This window comes from Diabrotica virgifera, chromosome 8, assembly GCF_917563875.1.
Source record: "Diabrotica virgifera virgifera chromosome 8, PGI_DIABVI_V3a".
NCBI classification, from domain to species: Eukaryota; Metazoa; Arthropoda; class Insecta; order Coleoptera; family Chrysomelidae; genus Diabrotica; species Diabrotica virgifera.
The window spans coordinates 92288139-92314892 of NC_065450.1; the positions used below are offsets into that span (position 1 = coordinate 92288139).

Sequence of the window (26754 nt, forward strand, 5' to 3'; positions counted from 1 at the left end):
AAGTTTCTGAAGATCGTTAAGCATTTTTAAGAAAAGTGGTTGCCGCAAATGTTGAAAATAAGTAATTATTCTTTGCCGTAGTTCTCTAACAACAGTTTCTGGCGGATTTTCCGAGCGAAATATGGAATTCTTCATCATACCCCAAATGTAGGCATCAGGTGGTTTTAAATCCGGTGAATGAGGTGGATACACGGAGCAAATTTATGGAGCGTTCAGCTGTATGGCTTGTTGCGCCATCCTGTTGAAACAATTGCTTAGGGATTTTTAAATTACTCGCACGACAAAAGGTTTTTAAATCTCTGACAAAAGGTGTCACAATATTATGTATATACCGCTCTTGATTGACAGTAACTGGCAGCTCATTCTCGTCTTCAACAAAATAAGGACCAAATATCCCATCATGACCATACAAAGCTCGAGTAACCCAAATAGCACTGTGGAGAGGCTTTTCTGCAATGGCATCAGAACGTTCAAACTCAAGGAATCGATTTGTTTGTCGGTTGATGTAACCGTTAAGGTGAATGTGACTTTCGTCAGAAAACCACGTTTCTTAAAAAATCGGGATCTTCATACACTAAGCTGCACGCGTCCACAGTCACTGACGGATCCAGAGCGGGGGTTACGGGGTCATGACACCCCCCAAAATATTTGAAAACCCACTTATCCTATTGGTGGTAAGACTAAAAGTGACCTTGCATCAGAGAAAAGTAATCACCATCAAGATCCATGACCCCCCACCAAAAAAAATTTCTGGATCCGCCAGTGTCCACAGTAAATTTCTCTCAAGTTTAACCGCAAAATTTAATTCGGTATGGAAAGCAGCCAATAGATTTGAACATTCGACGTTTACGTTTCACTTATATTCAGTTTACGTGCTGTTTGTTCAAGACTTCTTTGCGAAGAGTGGATAATTTGGTCAAACACTAGCACGCCCCCTTCATTAGAATTGGTACAAACTGTTCTTCGACGACCTTTACGTTGACATAATACACTGCCAGTGCGACGAAATTTCTCAACAACCGCTAGCATTACAGCTTTACTAGGGGACGCCTTGTTCAGATGTTGATATCTTTCTGGCACTTGTTTTAACCCTTTCGATGCGGCTCTCTCTCCGGCGATACTCATGCCCCAGTGCGGCTATTTCTGACGTCAAAACGGTCGGCCGCTTTCGCGCTAAATAATGCGACTAAATGATTCTTTATAACGTTGTTTTATATAAACAAAATAATTGGGTAATTATTTATAATTTTTTTTATTTTTTTTTGAAACAAAATAAATTTTACAAAAAAATACAAAAACGCTATTGTTTAGAAAAACTTAGGATAGAAAGATAGATAAAACAAATTAAAAAATTATTGCACATATTTTTGCATTCAAATTCAATGTAAACAAATGTTAACAAAACAAATAAAAACAAAAAAATTATCCATAACAAAAAAACAACAAAATTATCCATAACAAAAGAAAAACAAAATTATCCAAAACAAAAAATAAAACCAAATAGTCATTTGTTATGTAGAACTTACTTTCTAAAAATGTTTGATGGTGTGAAATCTTTCAAAACAATTCACAACACATAAAGGCACATTGCACTCACGGCACATAAAACTTGTTTCTTTTCTTTTTTTGTTTTTGGCACACACAACACATTTTCTTAGTCCAACTTTCCTACTTGTTGTGGGAGGTACATGCGACGGAAAATGCCTACAAGTAAGCCGCAATGGATTGTCGTCGACTGATCTTCGACCTGCTGACGTGCGCATTTTCCCCTTGTGATTTTCTTCCACTATCTGTTGGATGAGTGTCAGTTGAAATTCTGCCAACGAAGTTTTAGTTTTTGCTACTATATTATTCAAAACGTTTGCATTGAGCAGAACCATATCCATAAGGTGAAGGAAAACTTTTTTGTACCATTTCGCAGTTTTTCGGACGCACTCTACTGAACTCAGTAGCATGTCCGTCTTGTCTACTGCACCCATAAACTTATTGTATGCAACAATACACTGGGGTTTTACAATTGTCCTCCCAGTGAGGCGATCTTTTTTACCAGTTTCCATACCGGTGTTGTTATGTAAGCTCGTAAGCATGTATACTTCTCGTTTATCACAATATTTTAGCGACAACAATTTGTCATCACTTCGGAAACTCCATTCTCCTCTCTGAAGCTTTTCTGCCATTTGCGGCATATATTTTCTATTTTTCCGCACAGTTCCACACGCATTTGTAGCTCTATTATACAGCCATACAAACAGACTGGGGCTTGTATACCAATTGTCACAATACAAAGTATGACCTTTATCCAAATAGCGTGCCAAAAGCGTTAGCACCACATCGCCAGATTTACCCAAATTACAATTATTCGTTTGTAAGTCAGTTGTTGCTCCAGTATAGACAACAAAATCGAGAATGTACCCAGTCACTGCGTCGCATAAAACAAAAAACTTTACACCAAATCGATGTCTCTTCGAGGGTATGTACTGTTTGAAAAAGAGTCGGCCTTTGAAAAGCAAAAGGCTTTCATCTATGCACAATTCTTTATGCGGCTTGACAGCGTTTCGGAAAGCATCACGTACGTGGTCTATTACTGCTCTAATCTTGACCAAACTGTCGCCGTTTTTTGGCAGATTGTTGTCCGAGAAATGCAACATTCGCAAAATCAGAAAAAACCTGTCACGCGACATAAGCTCAGAAAATGCTGGAGTAGATAATAGTGTGTTTGTTGACCAGTATTCACTGAGGCGCAATTTTTTTACACGAGGCATCAGATATGTAATCCCAAAAAATAACCACATCTCATTGAAATCTGTATCTTTCCATTTCTTCAAACGTGACTTAGCGGATACTTCCACATGTTCACAAACGTAAATATAAAATTTGTTTGTTTCCGTAACTATATGATTTACTATATTGTCCGTAAAAAATACTTTACAAAAATCCAAAGGTTTATTTTCAGCAGTCAGCCCATCAATTGTGCAACCAACCTCTGACGAGTCAAATGCAAATGTTTTTGGTAGAAGGTCTTTTTTTTTCCAGAGAAAATCGTAGGTATTATTCGATGTTTGGTCTTCGGGCTCTTGAGCAACGTCCATTTCTTCATCGGAATCTAAAGCATTTTGCGTATTTTCTATGTATTCGTCTTCACTGTCGCTTCGAGTAAGAATTTCAAGTAACTCTTTTTCAGTATAAAACTGCCCCTTCTTAGGTCTTGGTAACGCTTTTGAAGGCCCCGGTTGCTGCTCGTCCATTATTTATAAAAACTAATAGGACGATACTGATGTAAAAATGATGCAATACTAAAGTAAAACTGATAGAAATCGCAATGTTTTCGTGTTGGGACAAGCATCGGCAATGAGTGAATAACAACATCTAAACGCAGACGTAAAGAGACCGCCCACTACTCAGCAAGCGCTAGCCCCGCCTTGAATTACCCACAAATGAACACGTGCGCAGGAAACTGCAATTGTCGGCCACAGCACTTCACGGCAAATCAAAATAACTAAATGACGTCCATAGCACTGTAGGCACGGCAAATCAAAGACGTCAAATGACGTCCGCAGCATTCAAAGGGTTAAACATGGACCATTATTCCGTCCAACTCCGTATGAGCGGAAATAATGTTCTACTAAAAAAACTTCTTTTTCGGTAGAAAAAACCATAGTGACAAAGATTTTAACCGTAACGTAATGTCAAGTATACCAAATATGATAAATGCAGCTTGCGTGAGCAATTTCACAGCCCTCTTAATTTCGGTACTGTTTATTTTGGCGGATACCGTACTATAAAAATCTCAACTTACCCTCAACAATTCCTCTTCTACTGTCTGATGGGTAACAAAATCACAATACATGCAAAAAAACAAAAAAAAAATGTGCATCAAAACTAAAGCAAAATAAGTGAAAATACTCATTCAAAAATAAAATAAACAAACACTCCAATGGGAAATATCGATTTTATATTAACGTAGAAGTAATACTGCTCGATTTTGTCAGTAATATTAAGACATTGATTCTTCTTCTTTAGGTAGCGTCTCCTCTAAGGAGGTAATCATCACAGCTATTTTCACTTTTGAGATAACAGCTCTGAACAAGTCGATAGAACTGCAATTATACCACTTTCTCAGGAGATGCGTCTTCTTCCAATACTTTTCCCTGCATTATGGTTTGTAGCAACACATATTTAGCCCCTATCATAACGCCCACATCTCGAATGCTTAAAGTCGATCGCTTATTTCTTTCTTTAAGGTCCAGGCCTCCACCCGATACAGCAGCACCGAAAACACATAATATGAATGTAATATTCTTATTTTGTGTTGCAAACTAAGATCTCTTCTGCATAATACTTTTCTCATATTATTAAATGTTGTTCTAGCTTGTGCAATTCTCATTTCTATTTCTTCTGTATACTCGTTATTTTCGTTGATAATTGTATCAAGATATCTGTATTTTTTAACTTTTTCTATTGGAACCCCTCTTGTGTTTAAAATGTCTTGTTGTGTTTTGGAAATTGTCATAAATTTTGTTTTATTAGCGTTAAGCATTAGTCCGCTTTCCTCCCTAGCATTTACTACATTATCTAAGAGTGCCTGTAGGTCTTGTATATTCTCTGCAATTAGTATAGTATCATCGGCATATATGATATTGTTGATGGGTCTGCCGTTGACTTTTACTCCAATTGTTACATCTTCGAGTGATTTTTAATCATTTCTTCCGAATAACGATTGAACAATAAGGGAGAGAGAGTATGCAACCTTGCATTACGCCTTTTTTATCTCTATTTCCTCCGAAAGTTCTTTATCTAGTCTGACCTTTGCTGTTTGGTTAAAGTAGAGATGAGTTATTATTCTTAAGTCTTTTTTGTCAATGTGTTTATCTTTAAGCAACTGTATAAGACGGCTGTGTTGGACCTTATCAAATGCCTTATTGTAATCAATAAAACAAACATAGAGTAGTTGGTTTACATCCATACATCTTTGCATGAGGACGTTAAATATAAATAATGCCTCTTGTGTACCCATGGCATTCCTAAATCCAAATTGGGTTTCAGTAATGTCTTGTTTTACTTTTCTGAAAATTATACCGACTTATATCTTTTGTGAATTTCTCTTTGCCCAAATTTCTCTACAAAATATCTTTCTTTCATGATGGTTTATACAAGTAGGTTTTTTTTATTAATGGCTTTGACATAGCCAATTAGCCAGACTATTTGTTTTTTTTTTGTATGGTATGTATTACAATAACAATTTTAAGTTAATATCTAAGCCTACTTATTATCTAAATTTACAGGGTGTTATAATATATTAATGGATACATTTTTCAATTTTTTGTGACATTTTTACAATTTTTAATTTTATTATCTAAGCCTATTTAAAATTTAAATTTACAGGACGTTACATATTCGTAAAGACATTGTAACGTCTGCTTATTTTTTGGAAAAAGAATTTCGTTTAAATTGACAAGTAACGGACAATTTAGATCAATTAACTTTTCATACATTACTTTAATATTTTGTCTGTACTGTCCACACTCCAATATGAGGTGCTGTAGATCTCCCATTCCACCACAGGCGCAATATGGGTTATCACTGATACCTATGCTGTGTTTGTATGCTGGGGTTAGTGCGTGATTTGACCTCATTCTGTTTATTGTTTTTATAAATAGCCTATTTGATTCTTGTTTAAACCATCTCTCATTGGGAATTAGTGGTTGGCAATTTCTAAAATTTATTCCCGTTGTACTTTGGTTATATACACGTTACCAATTTTGTTTGCAATGGTTTTTACTGATATTATCTATATCGGTTACTGGTAGAAGTATGTTGTTTATGTTTCGTTTGGTTAAAGCTGCAGATTTAGCTAATTTGTCGACTTCTTCATTTCCAAATATTCCAGAATGTCCTCTAATCCAACAAATAATAATTGAACTGCCCGAGGAAGTAATATCATAATACTATAGAATATAGACTCTTAATTTCTATCTCAATGTGGTTTAGATTTTTTGTCGATTGGATAGAAGTGAGTTTGTCCACAATACTTCTACAATCGGTGAAAATGATATAATTGTCCATACCAACAGAGGCTATATATTTTAACGCAAGTAATAAAGCTGATAATTCGGCAGTATATATTGAAGCTTCATTAGGCAATCGGCATGATTCTTTGTATTCAGAATTCCAGTGATATATTGCACTTCCGGTTTTATTTTGAATTTTGGAGCCGTCAGTAAAAATATATTGAAACATAGGCCACCTGTTTTTAATTATTTTGTTGATAATACTGCCTGGAAGGTTTGAATCCATGTAATTTGTTTGTATTACCTTGGAAAAGAGAGTTTCAGGAGGTTTAGTGTAAATTGGAGGTATTTTATTTTTGTACATTTGGTCTTCATATATTGTCAATTTCCTATAGCTTTCAACGTATATGGGGGTTCTTTTACTACACCAATATTTGTGGCTTAAATCTAATATATTCAAGTTACGAATAGTCCTTAAGTAGCTGACGTTTTTTGAGATAGCTCTAGTTACAAACTTATATGTACAAAACTGCCTCAATAATAGTAATAAGAGTAGATTTTAAGTAACCGAGAGAGTCTCAAACATTTATTCCTTTGGATTTCAACTTTATTAAGATATCCTGTTGACGCAGACCTATATAAATGACAACTATAGTCGAAAATTGGTCGAATCATTGAGCGATAGAATAGCAATGCAATATTCGGGTCAGCTCCCCAACCGGTTCTACAAAAAGCTCTAAGGATATTCATAGAATTTTCTAATTTATTTATAATATAATGAATTTGATCCTTCCATAACAATTTACGATCCAAATACGTCCCAAGATATTTAACACAATTTTTTATCGGAAATTCTATTCTACCTAATTTGAAGGTGCCTTGAGGAATTTGGCGTTTTTTGGAGAAAAACAAATTTCAGTCTTTGTCGTTGATATGGATAAACCTAGAGAATGGTAATCATTTTTTACACAATCTAATGTAAATTCAAGTTGACGTCTACAAATGTCTAGAGAAGAATGGTAGGTGTACAACACAACATCATCTGCAAATTGTAAAATATTAGAGTGTGGAGGTACTATGTGTTCTAAATCTATATTGTACAATGAAAAGAGAAGTGGACTTAAAATACTACCCTGTGGTATACCTATACTCGTTAACCTTGGTGGTAAAAGGTTCTCGTTTATTTTTAAGTAAGTCCATCTATTCTTGTACAAGAATACAATGAAATTTGAAATTTTAACTGGCATTCCAAGATCTACTAATTTTTTATAAAGAATGTCTAAATTGATGTTATCAAACGCTGAAGTTACATCTATAAATGCTGCAGCTGTCGACGCCTGATTTGTAAAATTGACCTGTAAAGAAGAGACTAGGGAAGTGAGAGCATCCTGTGTAGACCTGGATTATCGAAAGCCGTACTGAGATTTGGGAAGGATATCTTCGGACTCAAGCCAGTATTCAGCCGATTTTTGATTAATCTCTCTAGAGTTTTTAGTATACAGGAACTTAAAGATATAGGTCTGTAAGATTCAACTTTGTTATCTGGCTTTCCTGGCTTTTTTATAGGTAATACAATGTAGTCCTTCCATGCTTTGGGAATTAAATTTTTGTTTGGCCATATAGTGTTAAAAATTTGTAGTAATAATAGTTTGTATTCTGTAGGTAGAAAATATAGCATAGAATATGATATACATTCCATCCCTGGAGATGAACTATTATTTTGCTTGAGTCCATGATGTAATTCCCATAATTCAAATGGTTTCTCTAGAATCAAGTTTTCTCTGGGTACGGTAACTGTAGCTTCATTTATTTGACTTGGAACCCAAGGAGGTGAAATCTTGAAATGGAACTCTTCTATCCATGTAGCTTCGGTGTTTATCGGAAGTTGATTGGACTGCTTTCGGTTTTTGTAGCGATTTACTTTCTTCCAGACGTCGCTGATTGGAGTGTTGGAGTTTAAGCTTTCGCAGTAATTTATCCAATTTTATTTTTTTCTAATTTTAAAAGTTTTCTTTGCTAAGGCATCTAATTTTTTGTATTCAATTAGATTGTGAAGATTAGAATTTGTTTTATAACGTCTATATGCTGTTTTGCGGTTATTTGCAGCTGATTCGCAGTTATTATCCCACCATGGTTTTGGTAGCTTGTTTGTAGGATATTTGTTATTGTTGTACGATTTTGGAATTGAAATGGTTGCGCATCGGTTTATTTCGGTAACTAATTCTTCATAAGTTTGTGGTTGTTTTCCCGAATAAAAGTTCGATGAATACAAATTCCAATCTGCTTTATGTAAATTCCATCTTTTGTGTGTATTGTCACCAGGTTGTATTGCTTGTTCCGAGTTTTCCAAGGCGATGATCAAGGCTAGATGATCAAAACCATGTGGATCTTGAATAACAGACCAAGTTAATTTAGATACAATGTCCTGGGTACATATTGTTATATCGATTGCTGATGGGCTGGAAGTTAGTGTAAGAGTTGGAGAACCATCATTTAAGTATAATAGATTACATTGTTCTATCGCCTCTAATAAAACTTTACCGTGAGTATCATTATTTTCGCAACCCCATGCCATGTTGTGAGCGTTCACCAATGATGAATGGAGAAGGAATGTGTTGAAAAAAATTGACCCATTCTTCAACCGTTACTCTAATACCTGGTTCTTTATATACGGATATTATATGTATAGGTTTCTTGATACACGAAAGTTTAACAGCTATGCAATTATAAGTAAAATTATAATTATCCAATAAATTTATCTCTTCTGTAATTATTTTATTTTTAATTAAAATTGATGTGCCTCCGTACCAATCAGGGCGATCAGATCTAAAACAATTATATCCTGAGAAGTTATAAAAATTTTCTGGTTTAAACCATGTTTCTGATAACATGGCCACATATACATTTTTTTGAATAAGTAAGGCTTCTAAATTTGGTTTATTAGAAACTGCTGAGCGACAGTTCCATTGTAAAAAGTTTATGATGTTTGAAATAGTAAGTCTTCTTGTGAGATCGCTGCCGTACTTAAGTATTTATTAATTTGTTGTATAATCTCTGTTTTTGATTTGTCTAAATTTTCAGTGAGTTTTAATGAACTAATTATATTAAGAAAAAATTCTAAACTTACATTATTTAATTGTGATGGTACTCCTAGTGTTTGCAAGTTTGTTGCATTTTTATGCTCTGTATATTTAGACGTATTATAAATACCACCTTTTTGTCTCGGAATATTTTCTTGAGAAAGTATTTCTTTTCTAGCTGATTCCAAAGGATTGGGAGAACTTGGCCGCTGTCGCTTAAAATTTATTTTTTCTGGGTTATTACTGCTGAAGAACATTTGTGAGGAGAATTTCTTTGAGGATGAAGCTGACTGATTTGCAATTACTTGATAATATTGCTCATTCTGATTAGAATTGGTTGACAAGGAAGAACTACTATTTCTGGCAGCAATATTGGCATATGAAACTTTCGGAATTTGTTTACATGCATCAAAGAAATTTAAATTTAATGATGACATCGTATTCTTAATTTGTTTCTGTCTAGAAAATTCAGGACATGAACTTAGGTGTGTAGTCAAATGATTACCTTGACAGCTGAAACAAGTTGGAGTATATTCATTTACTGTACAATCTTTTGTATTATGAAAATCATGACATTTGTTGCACCTGGGACGTGCTTTACAATGAAATCCAAGGTGTCCAAAATGAAGGCAAGAGAAACATAATAGAACTTTTTGAGCATAGGGTTCGACGTCTTTAATCACTTTATTAATTGTGATATATTTAGGAAGAGTTTGTGCTTTAACATTAACAATACATGATTTTGTTGGAACTTTGTTTATTATTGTTTTATGTTCGATATGTTTCTCTACCTTTCTATTTATTCTTCTAACCGAAACTACTTCGAACTTACAGTGCATATCATATTGTTTAATTTTATTTTTGATATATTCTTCTGAAAATTCTATATCTATGTCCCTAATTATACCCTGTCTATGGAGTATAAACTTCGGAACGTAAACATCTAAATTGTTGTTTGTAAACAATGAGCAAGCTTTTTGATTGATTAAAAAATTGGCTGATTGATAATCTTTAAATTTAATTCTAATTCTATTCTTGCCTATTGAATCAATACTAGTAATTTTGTTATCTAAATTCGAAAAATTAGAGAGTATAATGTCGCCAATTTTGATAGCATTAAGCTGACCTTTAAAGTTCGGAGTATTATTTTCTATATATACATGAAAAGGACCTATGTCACTGCTCTGATATAGGAAATGTTCTCTTATATTGTCTGTAGAATTATCAGATTTATTACTTACAGTTTCTCCTTTATTTTTTGATTTACCGTCCCATGTGTTATTTATATTAATGTCACTTTTCTCTATATTATCATCTTGATCCATCCTGTTAATATCTGGAGGTTTATCTGGAGGTTTCCCTGCATAGTCCATATTAAATTTTAAAGTTTTTAATAACTAAACACTTTGTCGCTTCCAATTGACGTCTCCAAACGGAAACCTCAAATGGGGTAAAATAAATTCAAATACAATTAACTTCTAGGTTTTTCTTGGTCACTGGGAATAAAAAACTATTAAGGATGTAATAGATCGAGTTTTACAAGCCCAAAATATATTATTTCACTATTTAAATAGTAATTTTCAGGAGCTGTTTTTTAGATGACTGTATTTGACGTCTACAAAAGTCAAAAGTGTACAAGTAGGTTATTGGTAATAGTTTTAGACACCAGACGTGGACTATTTTTAACCCATCTTATTCGTGGTATATAATTCAAGTACAGTGCTGGCCAATAGTCCACTCCTCTACGTGTCTTTTGTTACGATTATACTTATAATGGTGAAATTAGGAGAGAGGAAATAAATGGACGTACCTATGCTTCTCAACTAATCATAACAGGTGACGGAATAGTCATAGATGACGTTACATGTTTTTTTTTTTTTTTTGAAAAATGGCTTTGGCAGAGCCAATTAGCCAGACTTGTTTGTGATTGATTGCAGATTCATAGTCATAAATTTCTTATAAACATAAGTACATTCTACAATATTATTTTTATAGATACATTGGTACATTGTGTAGCTTTTTTTTTTTTATTTTGTTTTTTTTTTTTTTAATTATTTTACTGTTTTTTTAATATATATTTTAATTTGTGCGAAACACTTCTTTTTTTATGTTTGTTTCTATTTTTTTTCTTTTTTTGTTATGTTTGTTTCTATTTTTTTTTCTTTTTTTTTATGTTTGTTTCTATTTTTTTTTCTTTTTTTTATTTATTATTTTTTTGTTATTATTTTATTATGTGTTTTTTTATATATATATATATATTTTTTTTTTTATTTTTTCAAACCACATTAACAAATTATGCCTATTATATTACGTTTACAACTTGTATTTACATAATTTAACATGTTTATAAATGAGATGAAGAATTTCCATATCATTTGTAAATATTAAAGTATTAAGGTTTATTGGGAAAAAACATTTTAAATCTTTTAATTCCTTATAAAAGTCGTTTATGTTATTTATGTTTAAATGACATTCTAATATGACATGTGTTAGATCTCCGATTTTGCCACAAGTACAATTGGGAGTATCTGACAAGCCGATTCTATGCATGTAATATGGCGTAAGAGCATGATTGGCTCTCAGCCGATTAATGGTCTTTATAAAATGTCTGTTATATTCTGCGTAAAACCATCTTTTTGAGAATATCCTAGGGTTACAATGAGCAAAATTTGAGCCAGTATTACATTCTCTGTAATGCAATTGCCAATTATTTTTAAGTTTTTGTCTGCTAAAAGTATCAATATCTGAAGCTGGAATTAAATTTTTGTTTATTTTTTCTCCGATTACATAAGCTGATTTAGCAAAATTGTCAACTATTTCATTGCCTTTTATTCCCGAATGACCCTTAATCCAAGCAACTGTTACATTTACTCCTAATTGTGTAATTTGAAACAGAGTTTTAAGTATATTCAATTCAATGTGGTTTATGTGTTTGACTGTTTGAATGTTACTTAATCTGTCCACCGCGCTTTTACTGTCAGTAAATATAACATAATTGCTAGTTGGATTCAGTAGTACATACTGAACAGCAAACATTACTGCTATCATTTCTGCTGTGTATATTGAGCATTCAATAGGTAGGCTATATTGATGATGGTAATTTTTATTTTCGTGGAATACTGCACAGCCCGTTCCATTTGCGTCTTTTGACCCATCGGTAAATATGTACTGAAAATTTGACCATTTTTCTCTAATAAGTATATCAAACATATTTGGCGCTAAATGTGAGTTTAAATAACATGTTTTAACCTTGTTAGAAAATAATGTTTTTGTCATTGCACTGTAGTAAGGCGGAATTTGGCTTTTATAGATAACTTCACTGTACTTTACCGTGCTTAGATAACTTTCTACCAAAGGTATAGATTTTTTAGTTCTCCAGTACCTATGAGTGAGGTCTAAAACTGATAGCTCATGTAGATCTTGAAGGTATTTACATTTTTTGGACAGAATTCGAGTTGCAAATTTATCACGTTACATGTTACAATGACCGATACTCATCTGCTATTCATCTGCTCAACTTATCCTCTGACTCACTAGTTCTATGCTCTGTTTTTAAACCAGGAGGAGTAATTCAAATTTACCGCACCCTAACGCTTGTTTTGCACGTGGAGAAAGATACAAGATACAACTTGCTCCAACCTGAGAGAATTGTACGGATGTACATCAAATGAACTTTTCAGAACAGTCGTGTGTAAAGTTCGAATAGCTATGATGATTGCTGACCTCCGTTGCGGACATGGCACTTGAAGGAGAAGAATGCTTGTTTGTAATTGGACCAGTCGCAGGCAAATTTACTCCACTGTTATAAAATTTTGACACTAATGACATTTATGAAATTTTGACGCTATTGGCATTTCATAGGTTAATTAAGTTATATCAGCGATCAGCGTGTTTTCTGCGTCATTCCTTTAATTTTTAGATTGTTAGTCTGCTTTTATATAAAAAACAGTTGTGTTTAGAACTATTTAGCGACCTATTAGTATAATATAATATTTATCGATTACCGTCGAAGATCGATTTGATCAACCAAAAAAAGAAGATGTATTTGGTGATTTTTCTAGTGACTTTCTTGGGTGTGAATCTATCTTTTTAGTTTATTCCTCCTGGTTTAAAAACAAAGCATAGTAAAATTTTAGTTAATATACGTTTTAGGGTAGTATTTACAGTTTATGTCTCTGTAGCTTGCTGACTGTTTTTTATGTCATTGTTTGAATATACAGTGATGAGCGCACTAATAACCAGCAAAATAAAGCAAAAGATGGAAAACATATATTAAGTTGTGAGATAAAAGGGATGAACCTAGTAGAGGTGTTAAATTTAGCGATAGTAACTTAAAAATTGACATCTTTGACACCTTTAGACGTATCGGACGAGTTTGAGGAATGCCACTGTCACAGTGACAGTTTTAGTTGACATGCTCCTCTGATACGTCTAAAGGTGGGAAACAATCAATATAATGTCAATGTATATGTTACTATCACTAATTTTACAACCTCTACTAGTTTTATTTCTTTTTATCTCACAATTTAATATGTTTTCCATCTTTTGCGCTATTTTGCCGGGTATTAGCGCGCTCATTACTATAGAATTAGTTCGCTAGGTCTTGATTCTTCCCGTATTTTATTGTGTTTTATAATTTTGTTAATAATTAATATTGTTAATTATTCTGTCATTGCTGTTCTACAATAATTCAGTAATCAGTTTTGGTTCTGTTAGTGTCCTTCCTCCGTTCTTTGACCTCTTATAAACCGCCATACTTCTTTTCGCAGATTATAAAAATCATGTTCCATTTCTTTCGAAAACCGTTTCCAGTGATCAGTTTTTATTATTGTTACAAATGCATGTAGACAAGCCGAAAATTGCGGGTTCGTTGGAAAAATATTCCCATGGGTTTTTTTTCATAATCACATTCGTGAGACACCCCACAATAAGGTTCAAGAAGTCGCCCACGCGAAAAATGGTCCTAATTTTTTTAAACAAATTGCAAAAATCAATATTTTTGGTTCGGACATTTTTTTAGGTTTTTTGGACCATTCTGGACAAACAAGGTTTGTTTTAATTTTTCTCTAAAGTTGATCGTTTTCGAGTTATAAGCAATTTAAAATTTGAAAAACGCGAAAATGACCGTTTTAAGACTTAATAACTCAGTTAAAAATTATTATTATGAGAGTCAGAAAGTGACTAAATGAAAGTTTAAAGCCCCCTACATGATTCTAAAGAAATTTGAGTCATTAATTTATTACTAAGCTGTTATTTTTAATTATTAACAATGAGCGGTAAGATCATATTGACGCGGCTGTAAATGTGAGTACGAGTAAGATGCACGATTGGACTGCCGGAATGGCATCTCTTTCGAACTCACCATTGACGGCCGCCTAATACGTGCATGACCCTAATTATTATTACTTAAAAATAACAGCTTAATAATAAAATAATGACAAAAATTTCTTCAGAATCTTGTAGGGGGTGCTTTAGACTTTGATTTAGTCACTTTCTGACTTTCATCATAACAACTTTTAACCGAGTTATTAAACCTTGAAAATCGCCATTTTTCGTTTTTTTTTCAATTTTAAATTCCTTATAATTCGAAAACGATCAACTTTAGAGAAAAATTATAAAAGAACTTTTTTGTCCAGAATGGTCCAAAAAACCAAAAAAAAAATTGTCCGGGCCGAAAATATTTATTTTTTACAATTTGATTAAAAAAATTGTTTAAAAAAATTTGGACCACTTTTCGCGTGGGCGACTTCTTAAACCTTATTCTGGGATGTCTCACGAATGTGATTATGCAAAAAAAATCTCATAGGGATATTTTTTCCAACGAACCCGATGTTTTCGCCTTGTCTAATGTGTTTCGTTTCTCATTGCCTTGTAATTATTATCGTATGTCTCTTGTGTGTTGGTGAACATGTAGGTATAGTATGTTCGCTAAACTCAGACACAACTGGATAGTGATTTTAGTAGGTAATTTTTTTGTTTTTGGCCAGTTTTGCGAAAATTGGCAAAATTACTAACTATTTAGTAATTAGTAACTATTTAGTAATTATTTTTTTGCCAATTTTACCAAATTGGCCAAATTACTTACTAAAATCACTAGCCAGTTGTGTCTGAGTTTAGCGAAATGACTATACTTCAGCTTTATTGACAAATTTTTTCCAGGTTATATGCTCGCCCACGTCAGGTAAATTATTCCGATTCGGTTTTTTGCACAAACTTACTCAAAAAGAGGTCTTTATATAACAAATGCATAGGGTGCCGGCGGTACCGCGGTGGGAAAATTGTTTAAACAATTTTTTTAAACAAATTCAAAAAATTAATTTTTAACTTCTGTCAATTTTTTTACATTTTTTACTTCGTTCTGAGCGAAAAAGGCGCGTGCGATTTTTCTCTAAAATTGATTGTTGTCGAGTTATACGCGATTTAAAATTTGAAAAACGCGAAAATTGCCATTTTCAAGAATTAATAATTAATAACTGTCCCTATTTTATCACAAGGCTGTTATTTTTATTTATTAACAATGAGCTCTAAGCGCGTATTAAGACGGCCGTCCGCGAGAGAGATGCACCATTGGACGGCCGCCTCAATACGCGCTTAGCGCTCATTGTTAATAATTAAAAATAACAGCTTTGTAATAAAAATAATGACAAAAAGGACCCCGCAAAATTCTTATGGGAAATGGCTCTCTGTCAAATGCTCTGAAACTTTGGGTCTGGTAGTCCTTGATGTGTAGAACAAAAGACTCAATGGGCCCCTAGCTCCAAAAAATCATGGTTTTAAGATATAAGCCTCTAAAGTTACATGTACAATGAGGACGTTTGAGTTGGAATAAATTCATTTTCTCGAGAATGGGCGACTCTGGATATAAATCCCGAATCAGGTCGATTTTTATTTTTAAATTACAATTTTGTGGCATATACATCATACTACTGACGTCGTCCATCTGGGCGTGATGACGCAATCGATTATTTTTTTAATGAGAGTAGGGGTCGTGTGATAGCGCATTCGAAAGGCTATTCAATTCTCTATTCATTAATATAAACATTAACATAATTATTCATACATGTTACAAAAAAATTTTTTTTAATCAAATTAATTGAGACAAAAAGAAGAATGTATGTAATTTATATAATGTAAAATACATTTTACTGCTGTCAGAAAAGAGAAAAAAATGGTAATTTGAAAAATAAACATTGCTTTTCGCTTAAATGTTCAAACTGCTAAGAGGCAGGTGGGTGGCAGCTTTAATATTGAATTTAAGTGAAAACAATATTTATTTATCAAACAAACATTTTTCCTGTTTTCGGACAACATTAAAATGCATTTCGAATAAAATAAATTATAATATACATTGTTCTTTTTGTCTCAATTAATTTAATTGAAAAAAAATTTTTTGGGCACCCTGTATAAATAATTATGTTAATGTTTATATTAGTGAATAGATAATTGAATAACCTTTCGAATGAGCTATCACACGATCCGTATTCTCATTTAAAAAAATCATTGATTGTGTCATCACGCTCAGATGGAGGACGTCACTAGTATGATGTATATTCCAAAAAATTATAATTTAAAAATAAAAATCCACCTGATTCGGAATTTATCTCCACAGTAGCCCATTCTCGAGAAAATGAATTTATTCAACTCAAACGTCCTCATTGTACATATAACTTCAGAGGCTTATATCTTAAAACCATGATTTTTTGGAGCTATGGGCCCATTAAGTCTTTCGTTCTACACATCAAGGACTACCAGAACCTAAAGTTTCAGAGCATTTGACAGAGAGCCATTTCCCATAAGGATTCTGCGGGGTCCTTTCTTCAGAATCTTGTAGGGGGGCTTTAAACTTTGATTTGGTCACTTTCTGACTTTCAAAATAACAATTTTTAACAGATCCTTGAAAATGGCCATTTTCGCGTATTTCAAATTTTAAATCGCGTTTAACTCGACAACGATCAATTTTAGAGAAAAATTACAAAAGCAAAAGAAAAGAAATAAAAAGAAATGAGAACATAAACAGAAAACACAAAGATATAATAAAAATTTATAAACTAAGGGAAGAAACAACGAAAATAAGATACACAGAAGGGCTAGAGAAAGAGATGGACAATGAACATGAAATAACAGAAACAATAGAAGAAGAATGGGGAAAATTTAAAAATCCGATGATAAAAACAGCTAAATCAATATGTGCTACAAGAAATAACAACAGAGGGAAACGAACATCTTGGTGGAACGATGAAGTGAAAAGAGAAATAAAAGAAAAGAAGAAATTATGGAAAGAATACATACAAGACAAAACACAACAAAAATATGAAAATTATAAGAGACAAAGAACAAAATTTAAAGAGATAGTTAAGAAAGAGAAAAAGAAAAGTTGGGAAAAATTCGGAGCAAAAATTGAAGAAAACAACACAGAAAACGTAAACTTATTTTATAGAACACTGAAAAACCTAAGAAGCAACAAAGAAACGAAACTGAAACAAATAATGAACAAGGAAGGAACAATAATAAATGACGATAAGACAATAATGGAAAGATGGAGGGAACATTTCCAGCTGATACTGAATGGAATTCAAGCGAATACAATGGAGAAGGAAACCCACATCAAGAGAGTATCCATGAGAAAGACGGAAAATCCAGAAACTATAGAAAAAGAAGAACTGGAAGAAGCAATAAGAAAGATAAAGATTGGAAAAGCACCAGGAAGCGATGAAGTAGCACCAGAAATGATGAAATATATAGGAGCAAAAGCAAAAGAAAAATTGTTATACGTTATACATATATTATAACCTAATATGGAAGAGAAAAGTAATACCCAGAGAATGGACAAATGCAGTAATTATACCTATATACAAGAAAGGAAACACACGAGACTGTAAGAACTATAGAGGTATATCACTACTATGTGTAGCAGCAAAAGTATACGAAACCATAATAGAAAGGAAAATCAGAAAAGAAATAGAACATAAATTAGAGGACGTACAAAGTGATTTGAGGAACGGACACAACACACAAGACCATATATTCACCATGCAACAAGTAACAGAAACAGCATTAAAGAAAAATTAAAGGCACTCGTGGGAGTGCCGACAGAAGTGAAAACTTCTTATAGTATATAAATTACGAGCTCAATGCTTTTACAAAAATTTTACAATTTACAATGCTTTTATGCATCCAAAAAGAAGTGCTATACCTATATCATATACGATATACGCGATGCGTATGCCCTATGCTATTTATGTATACATACACATAATTATATGTACAAAATTTATTTCAGCGAAGTGATGACGTTCGCAAATTCAATATTTTTTCTCTATCAAGGAGTGCACAACGTCTCTAAAGAAATTTTCAATTCAAAAATTTATTTCGTCGAAGCGATAACGGTCGCTAATTTACTACTTTTTCCCCATCCAAAAAGTGCACAACGTTTCTCAATAAGTTTTCACTTCAAATATTTATTTCGTCGAAGCGATGATGGTCGCTAATTTAATACTTTTTTACATCGAAAAAGTGCACAACGTCCCTAAATAAGTTTCACTTCAAGTATTTATTTTGTCGAAGCAATTACGGCCCTAATTCAATACTTTTCTTCCATACAAAAAGTGCACAACGTACCTATAAAAGTTTTCACTTAAAAAAATTATTTTGTCGAAGCGATGACGGTCGCTAATTTATTAATTTTTCCTTATCCAAAAAGTGCACAGTGTCCCTAAAGAAGTTTTCACTTTAAAAATGTATTTCGTCCAAGTGATGACGGTCGCTAATTTAATAATTTTTTCCCATCCAAAAAGTGCACAACGTCCCTAAAGAAATTTTCAATTCAAAAATTTATTTCGTCGAAGCGATAACGGTCGCTAATTTACTACTTTTTCCCCATCCAAAAAGTACTCAACGTCCCTCAAGAAGTTTTCACTTCAAAAATTTATTTCGTCGAAGCGATGAAGGTTCGCTAATATAATATTTTCCCCATCCAAAAAGTGCACAACGTCCCTCAAGAAGTTTCCACTTCAAAAATTCATTTCATCGAAGCGACGACGGTCGCTAATTTAATACTTTTTAACACGGTCCATAATTCAATACCTTTCCCCCATCCAAAAAGTGCACAATGTCCCTCAAGACTCAAGAAGTTTTCACTTTACGAATTTATTTCATCGAAGCGATGACGGTCGATAATTTAATACTTTTTTCCATCCAAAAAGAGCACAACGTCCCTAAAGAAGTTTTTACTTCAAATGTTTATTTCGTCGAAGCGATGACGGTTGCTTATTTATTACTTTTTCCCCATCAAATTTAATAATTTTTCCTCATCCAAAAAGTGCACAACGTCCCTAAAGAAGTTTTCACTTCAAAAATTTATTTCGCCGAAGCGATGACGGTCACGATGACGGTCGCTAATTGAATACTTCTTCCCCATCTAAAAAGTGCACAACGTCCCCAAAAGAAGTTTTCACTTTAAAAATTTATTTTTCCGAAGCGATGACGGTCGCAATGACGTTCGCTAATTCAATACTTTTTCTCTATCTAAAAAGTGCACAACGTCCCTAAAGAAATTTTCACTTCAAAAAATTTATTTCGTCGAAACGATGACGGTCGCTAATTTAATCATTTTTCTCCATCCAAAAGTACACAACGACCCTCAAGAAGTTTCCACTTCAAAAATTTATTTCTTCGAAGCGATGACGGTCCGGTCGCAATGACCGCCGCCAATTTAATACTTTTTCCCATCCAAAAAGTGCACAACATCCCTAAAGAAGTTTTCACTTCAATACATATACGTACAAAATTTATTTCGCCGAAGAGATGACGGTCGCGATGACGGTGGCGAAATAAATCCTTTTTCCCTATCGAAAAATAGGTTTTACATTTATTTTAAATTTAAATACTTCTATACAATTTATGTATAGATACACATAATATAGATACGTACAAAATATATTTCGTCGAAGAGATGACGGTCGCTATGACGGTCGCGAAATAAATCTTTTTCCCCATTCTAAAATAGGTTTTACATTTATTTAAAATTTAAATACTTCTATACAATTTATATATACATACAAATAATATATAGCCTAAGCGATGACGGTCGCTATGACGGTCACGATGACGGTCGCAATGACGGTCGCGAATTCAATGCTTTGTCCCCCATCCAAAAATCGCACAACGTCCCTAAAGAAGTTTTCACTTCAAAAATAGAGAAATATATCTGAGCTTTATAGAATGGAAAAAGCATTCGATTCAGTCAAAAGAAAAGTATGGGAAAGCCTAAAGAAGAAATGGGAAAGCCTAAAGAAGAAGGAAGTAAGTGAAGAACTGATAGAAGCAACAAAGAGTATATAAATGAGAACAACAAATACAGTAAGAATGTTAAATATACAGTCAGAACCATTTGAAACAACTCAAGGAGTTAGACAAGGGGAAGTCTCAGCCCAGTGCTATTCATAAATGTAATAGATGAGATAGTGAAAGAATGTAAGAAAACTTTCAAGAAATACTGCATCGGTTGGAACAGAATGCAAATGATAAACGCTGAGATGTGTATATTTGCAGACGACATAGTATTAATTGCTGACACAGCAGAAAAACTGAAATACAACTTAGAGAAATGGAACCTAGAAGCAAGCAAATACAACTTAAACGTAAACAAAGAGATGACTCAGATAATGAAAATATAAAGGAAACAAGGGACGGAAGATTAAATAGAAGTAATGATAGACCAACAAAAAATAATACAGACAAATTCATACAAATACTTAGGAACAGTAATCAACAACAAAGGAGACATCGAGGACGATCTTAACAATAGAATGGAAAACACAGGAAAACTATTCCAAGCGCTAAATAGAGGATTCCTTAATAAAAAAGAAATATCAACAAAGACCAAGATGACAATATACAAAACAATATATAGACCTACGGTGGCATATGGAGCAGAAACTTGGATATTAAACAAAAGACATCAGAGCAGAATTCAGGCAGCAGAAATGAAATACCTCAGAAGAACGATCGGAGTAAAAAGAACTGATAGAATCAGAAATGAAGAAATAAGAGAAAGACTTAAAATCAAACCGATAGTCGACTCAATCAAGGAGAAAAAATTGGCATGGTTCGGACATCTAACCCGGATGGACAATAATAGACAAGTAAAAAGAGTGTGGGACGCCAAACCAATAGGGAAGAACAGAAGAGGAAGACCCATTAAACAATGGAACAGTGACATTTCGCAGATACTGCAGAGTAAGGGTAAGACTTGGCAGGAAGCAACACAGATGGCATCCAATAGGAAGGAATGGAGAAAGTTCCTTAAGAGCTAGGACAACTCAGAAAATTGTAAAATATTGTAATTTAATGAATTGTATTATAGACGGCCCAACACCGAAAGGTACAAATGGGTCTACTGATTAAGTAAGTAAGTAAGTAAGTAAGTAAGTAAGTAAGTATTACAAAAGACTCTTTTTGCTCAGAATGACCCAAAGACTCAAAAAAAATTGTCTGAAGTGAAAAAATTGATTTTTTGAATTTGTTTAAAAAATTGTTTAAACAATTTTCCGACCGCGGTACCGCCTGGTACTCTGTGAATTTGTAATAAGGACCTCTTTTTGAGTAAGTTTATGCAAAAAAAAACGAATACAGTCGAAAAAATTAATGAATACCCATGAACGAACATATAAAACACGCTGTATTTTCCTGTCACTGTGTCACACAAAAAATTGGCCAGCGCAAGTACATGTAATAATTATTGTTACATGTATTTGCACTGGACAATTTTCTTTGTGACACGGTGACAGGAAAATACAGCGTGTTTTATATGTTCGTTCATGGGTATTCTTTCATTTTTCCGACTGTAGGAATAATTTACCTAACGGGGGCGAGCATACAGTCTGGACTAATAGATAGTGTTAAATGTTAAGGGTAAAATAAATTAGGCACTATATTTAATTACGATTCAAAGGTTATGCAGATATCTCGGATATCTGCATAGGTTTTGTTTGCCTTTGGTTTTGTTTATGTAGCTGTTATACGTTTTATAACTATTTTGCTCTATTTTGTACTTATCCGGATCGGTAGAGATTTTGTCTAATATTCCTTTATATGGCTCACAGTGAATGATTTTAACTAAATTTTCGTGATTCAAATGCAAAGAGATTTCTACTACCAAGACTTCTGTTAGAAAAAGTTTCTTTCGCTTATCTCCTTACCTTTATTGACTGAATTTTTCTCTCTTCTACTCCCCTGACATATTATTTCCCTATTCTAGTTATTTTAGCTGGTACTGTTTTATTATTTCTCTTCTGTCGACTTTAATAACTTAAAATATGTGTGACATTACAAAATGAAAATAAAAAGTTTTACCACCAACGCATGCAATTACTTAAATTTATATTAGGGCTGATTTATGTTAGGACGGGGTGTGCACTATAAGTGCCGTAGAACAATAGAAAGCGCGCGTCCCCGGTACTCCCCGGTGTCGCCCCGTTCCGTTGTACGATAAACCAGCCAATGCTTTTCATATCACACGATTGTTCAACGTGCCCCGTAAGACCGCCGTGCCGTCCACGTCCCGTCGTAAGATAAACCAGCCTTTATGGTGTTGCCAACAATCCGGACACCTTCATAAACCCATTATGAGAAAATGCATTAGAAGGCTTTAAAGTTAACGTTAAAACGTTCCAGAAAAAAATTAGAAACTGTGATTTGTTTGATTTGTAGGAAGATTGGCACCATCTGGTCAAAGATATATTTATGTATATATCTGGTGGTATGATAAGTAACGTCCTTTAAGATCCATCAGATCTCTTGGCCAGGTTTGATGTTATCTCTTTGTAGCACATTGTATCGAAAAACGAAAATGAAACTAAGTGGGGGTGTAGGCACAGCAGAGAAGGACTAATGTCGCAGCTTTAATATGTATAAGAGTGAAACAGCACTGATAAAAAAGATAGTGTCGTCACTTCGCTGAACATGATACTCTGTCTATGTTAATACGTAAGTCTATGCTCTAGGAGGTCTAGCCTTTTCTAGGCATACACATAAAATTTTAGCATGATGCGGCTATTGGTATATTTTGACAACTGCAAAAGTTGACGTGTTTGTTAAAATGACTCATATAGAGCAAAAACGTTTTAGATCTCTCGATTAACATTATTATTTGAAAAATATTCGCCAAATTGGCGAAGGATATAAAAAAAATGATAAATATTATGGAACTAATGGTCATTAAGACTACACTGTCAAATTTTGGTTCCATGGCATGCAATTACACCGCAAAATGTGAAGAAAGCCTACGAAATGGTTCTAATGGGCCGTAAGTGAAGGTGAATCAATTGGCAGACAAAAGAATTAGTAAAGAGTCATATTTTGAACGAAGTTTTAAATATAAAAAAAATTATCCTGTCGATGGGTGCCGCGTTTGCTGACAATTAACCAAAAACATAACACCACTTCTCAGCAGCCCTTTGGGCCCTATGAAACGCAATCTTTCGGACTTTTGGCGTCGACTGGTAACCTTTGATGAAACCTTGATCCACTACTACACATCAGAGAACAGAATGAATGCACTGTATTGGACTAAACTCGGCAAAAGTCAATCAATGTGTCATAAAGGTCATGGCCACTGTATTTTGGGATTGCAAAGGTTTGATTTTAAATAATTATCTTGAAAAAGATAAACCCATCAATAGACCAGACAGCAAAGTATGAACTCAGTGAGAAAGGGCTCCATATGCAGAAGAAAAAAAGCAAGGCACCGGCTCTCGAGAGCGTTATGACAATGGTAAACATTCATCTCTTTGGATTCACTTCATCCAACTTATTCTCCTGATTTGACCCCCTCCGATTATTATGTATGTGTTCAAAAATCTGAAGATATGGCTTGTTAATAAAAAAATCAGGTCGAATGAAGAGATCATTGATGAAACAAGCACCTATTTTGAAGAGATTCCAGAATCGTATTATTCGGATGGCATAAAGAAGTTGGTAAATTACTCGAATCGATGTATTGAGCTAAACGGAGTCTATATCCAATGGTCCAATTATTTAACTATATTCTCAGTGTACGCATTAACCGAAGACGCATCAGTGAATGATAAAAATGAATTGTACGGCTCTCTAAATCAACTATATACAGAAGCTCCTAACCACGCTATCAAAATAATACTAGGGGATTTAAACTCAAAAGTATGCACAGAAGAGTACGTAATACCCGTGGCAGAAAGATATATAGTCTACATGACGTTACAAATAATAATGGTTCACGATTAATCGACTTTGCGACAGGCTGCAACTTAGTCATCAAAAGCACCCAGTTCGCTAGAAAAAAGATCCACAAGACAACATGGAGATGATGGAAATAGATCATGTACTGATTGATGGGAAACATTCTAGCAGCATAATAAGCGTAAGAACTATGATAAGGCCAGAGAGCGACACGGACTATTTTCTCGTAAAGGCCAAACTCAAAAGGAGGGGAACAATAATTTCAATACAAACAAGAGATAAACAGATAAAGATCGAAAGATGGAATGTAGCGAAGCTGGAAGAAGAAGATAAGGAAGGACAGTACCAAATAGAAATAAGAAACCGGTTTCAGGTTTTGGAAATAAATGAATATGAAAGTGACGATTTAGATCAGCGATGGCACTCTATAAAAAGTACTATCAGAGAAGCAGCAGAGAATTCTATCGAAAAAAAGAAAAAAACAAATAGGAAAAAATGGTTTGCCGAGGAATGCGACATAGCACTAAAAGAAACAAACAAAAAAATTTATTATCTGTCGAACCCATCAAAGAGAGAGAGAGAGGAAGCCACAGCTAGAAGAACACTTAGGCAAAAAAGAGACAATATCTACAACAACTAATTGAAAGCGTAGAAGGAGAAAATATACGCAATAAAAGTAAATCATTCTACAGAGAAGTAAGACAGCATAAGAGAGGCTCGTATATAAGGACACACAACTTTGAAGAGATAAAAATGGAGAAATGCCCACCGCAGAAAACAAAATAATAGAAAGATGGGCTGAATATTTTGAAGAGCTTCTGAATATCCAAAATATCACTGAAGAAAACGACGAAAACAATGAAGGTGATGGAAATAACGGAAATCATGAGTATCAAACGGTCAAATTAGAAATACCCCACCAAGACTAGAAGAAATTAGACATGCGCTTAAAACGCTTAAAATCGATAAATCCCCTGGTCTAGATAATATTAATGACGAGTTCATAAAAAAAGGCGGTCATGAACTCATAAATAAAATCCATCAATTAATAGAAAAGGTCTGGCAACAAGAAACAATGCCGAAAGAATAGTGTGGTAATATTATTGTACCAATACACAAGAAACGAAAAAAAAAAGGAATCATGTATGAACTACAAAGGTATTTCACTAATCAATACTAGGTATAAAATATTGGCTTCGGTATTAGTAAAAAGATTACTACCATATGCCAAAGAAATAGTTTGTGACTAACAGTGTGATTTCGGGCTTGGAGGATCGACTATTGATCAAATATTTACTATTAGACAAATGATTGAAAAATATTCGGAGTATAATCAAGACGTGCATCAGATCCTTATAGATTTCGAACAGGTGTATGATTCAATAAATCGTCCAACACTATGGAAGGCAGCGCTGGGCGTACTCAAGAAACGAACTGCGCTAACGCAAATGTGTGTGCACAAGTTAGAATAGGGGGGAAAATATCAAATGCTTTCTGCGTAAATTCTGGACTGAGACAGGGAGATCCGTTGTACCCATTGTTGTTTAATCTGGCCTTAGAATATGGCATGCGAAACATTTATCAATAAATCACACCAGACATAGTGCTCGGGGAGCAAAAATCGTATTTGCCTTTGCCGATGACGTAGATGCAGTCGCACAATCAACATTAGAAAATAAAGATATTTTCTCGAGCTTCGAAAAAGCTGAATTAAATATAGGTCTAAATATAAATGAAGACAAAACAAAATACATGGTCGTGTCAAAACAAGAACGACGGCGAATAAGGCAAAATATTACTATAAACATAATGTAGTTGTCCAGATATATACTATTAGCACGATCAAAGAACAATCTGACCCAAAAAAAATAAAGCAAGGATGAACATTTGGGAATAGGTAGTTGAAATTGTCTATTATTATATAAGAAAAAGTTTACAATTCTACATCCCCTCCATTTTATAAAAATGGAGGGGAATACCCCCTCTCGAAGATGAAAAAAAAATACATTCAAAATAAGACCGGAATTGGATAAAATGACTAATGACTAACTTTTCTTCTATAGAGTAAAATGACTAACTTTTCTTCTATAGAGTATTTTCACTAAGTCAATACTTTTCGAGTTATTTGCGAGTGAATATGTTCATGTTTAACAAAATAAAACATGTTTTTGGACGGTTTTTCGGAGATAACTCAAAAAGTAAGTATTTTAGCGAAAAAAATATTCTTAGCAAAAATATAGCCCATAAAAAACTGAAAAAAATGGTGTATACATGAGGTCTGTAGACGAAGTAGAAACAGAGTTGCAGCTAATGAAAAGTAGGTTCTTCTTCGTCAAATTCCAAATCGAATATTTCAATGTGAAATAACCCAAAAACGGAGCACTTTTAGGGGAAAATTCATTTTAACTTTTTTAAAGTGTTTAAAAAAAGGGTTTATTTTTGTTTTTTTT

The 26754-nt window shown here is 33.7% G+C and overlaps 1 protein-coding gene across 11 annotated transcripts in view; it reads right to left on the minus strand.

Moving 5' to 3' along the window:
• LOC126890038 (uncharacterized) overlaps positions 1-26754 on the minus strand; it is a 619722-nt gene that overhangs the window by 71248 nt on the left and 521720 nt on the right. For 10 of the 11 annotated variants that reach the window (XM_050658859.1, XM_050658856.1, XM_050658858.1 and 7 more), the window contains one exon: positions 3797-3820. The exons of the other annotated variant lie outside the window; for it this stretch is intronic. In XM_050658859.1, coding sequence (XP_050514816.1) covers positions 3797-3820 — 24 coding nt within the window. The remainder of the gene's footprint in view (positions 1-3796; positions 3821-26754) is intronic. 11 annotated transcript variants of the gene reach the window in all.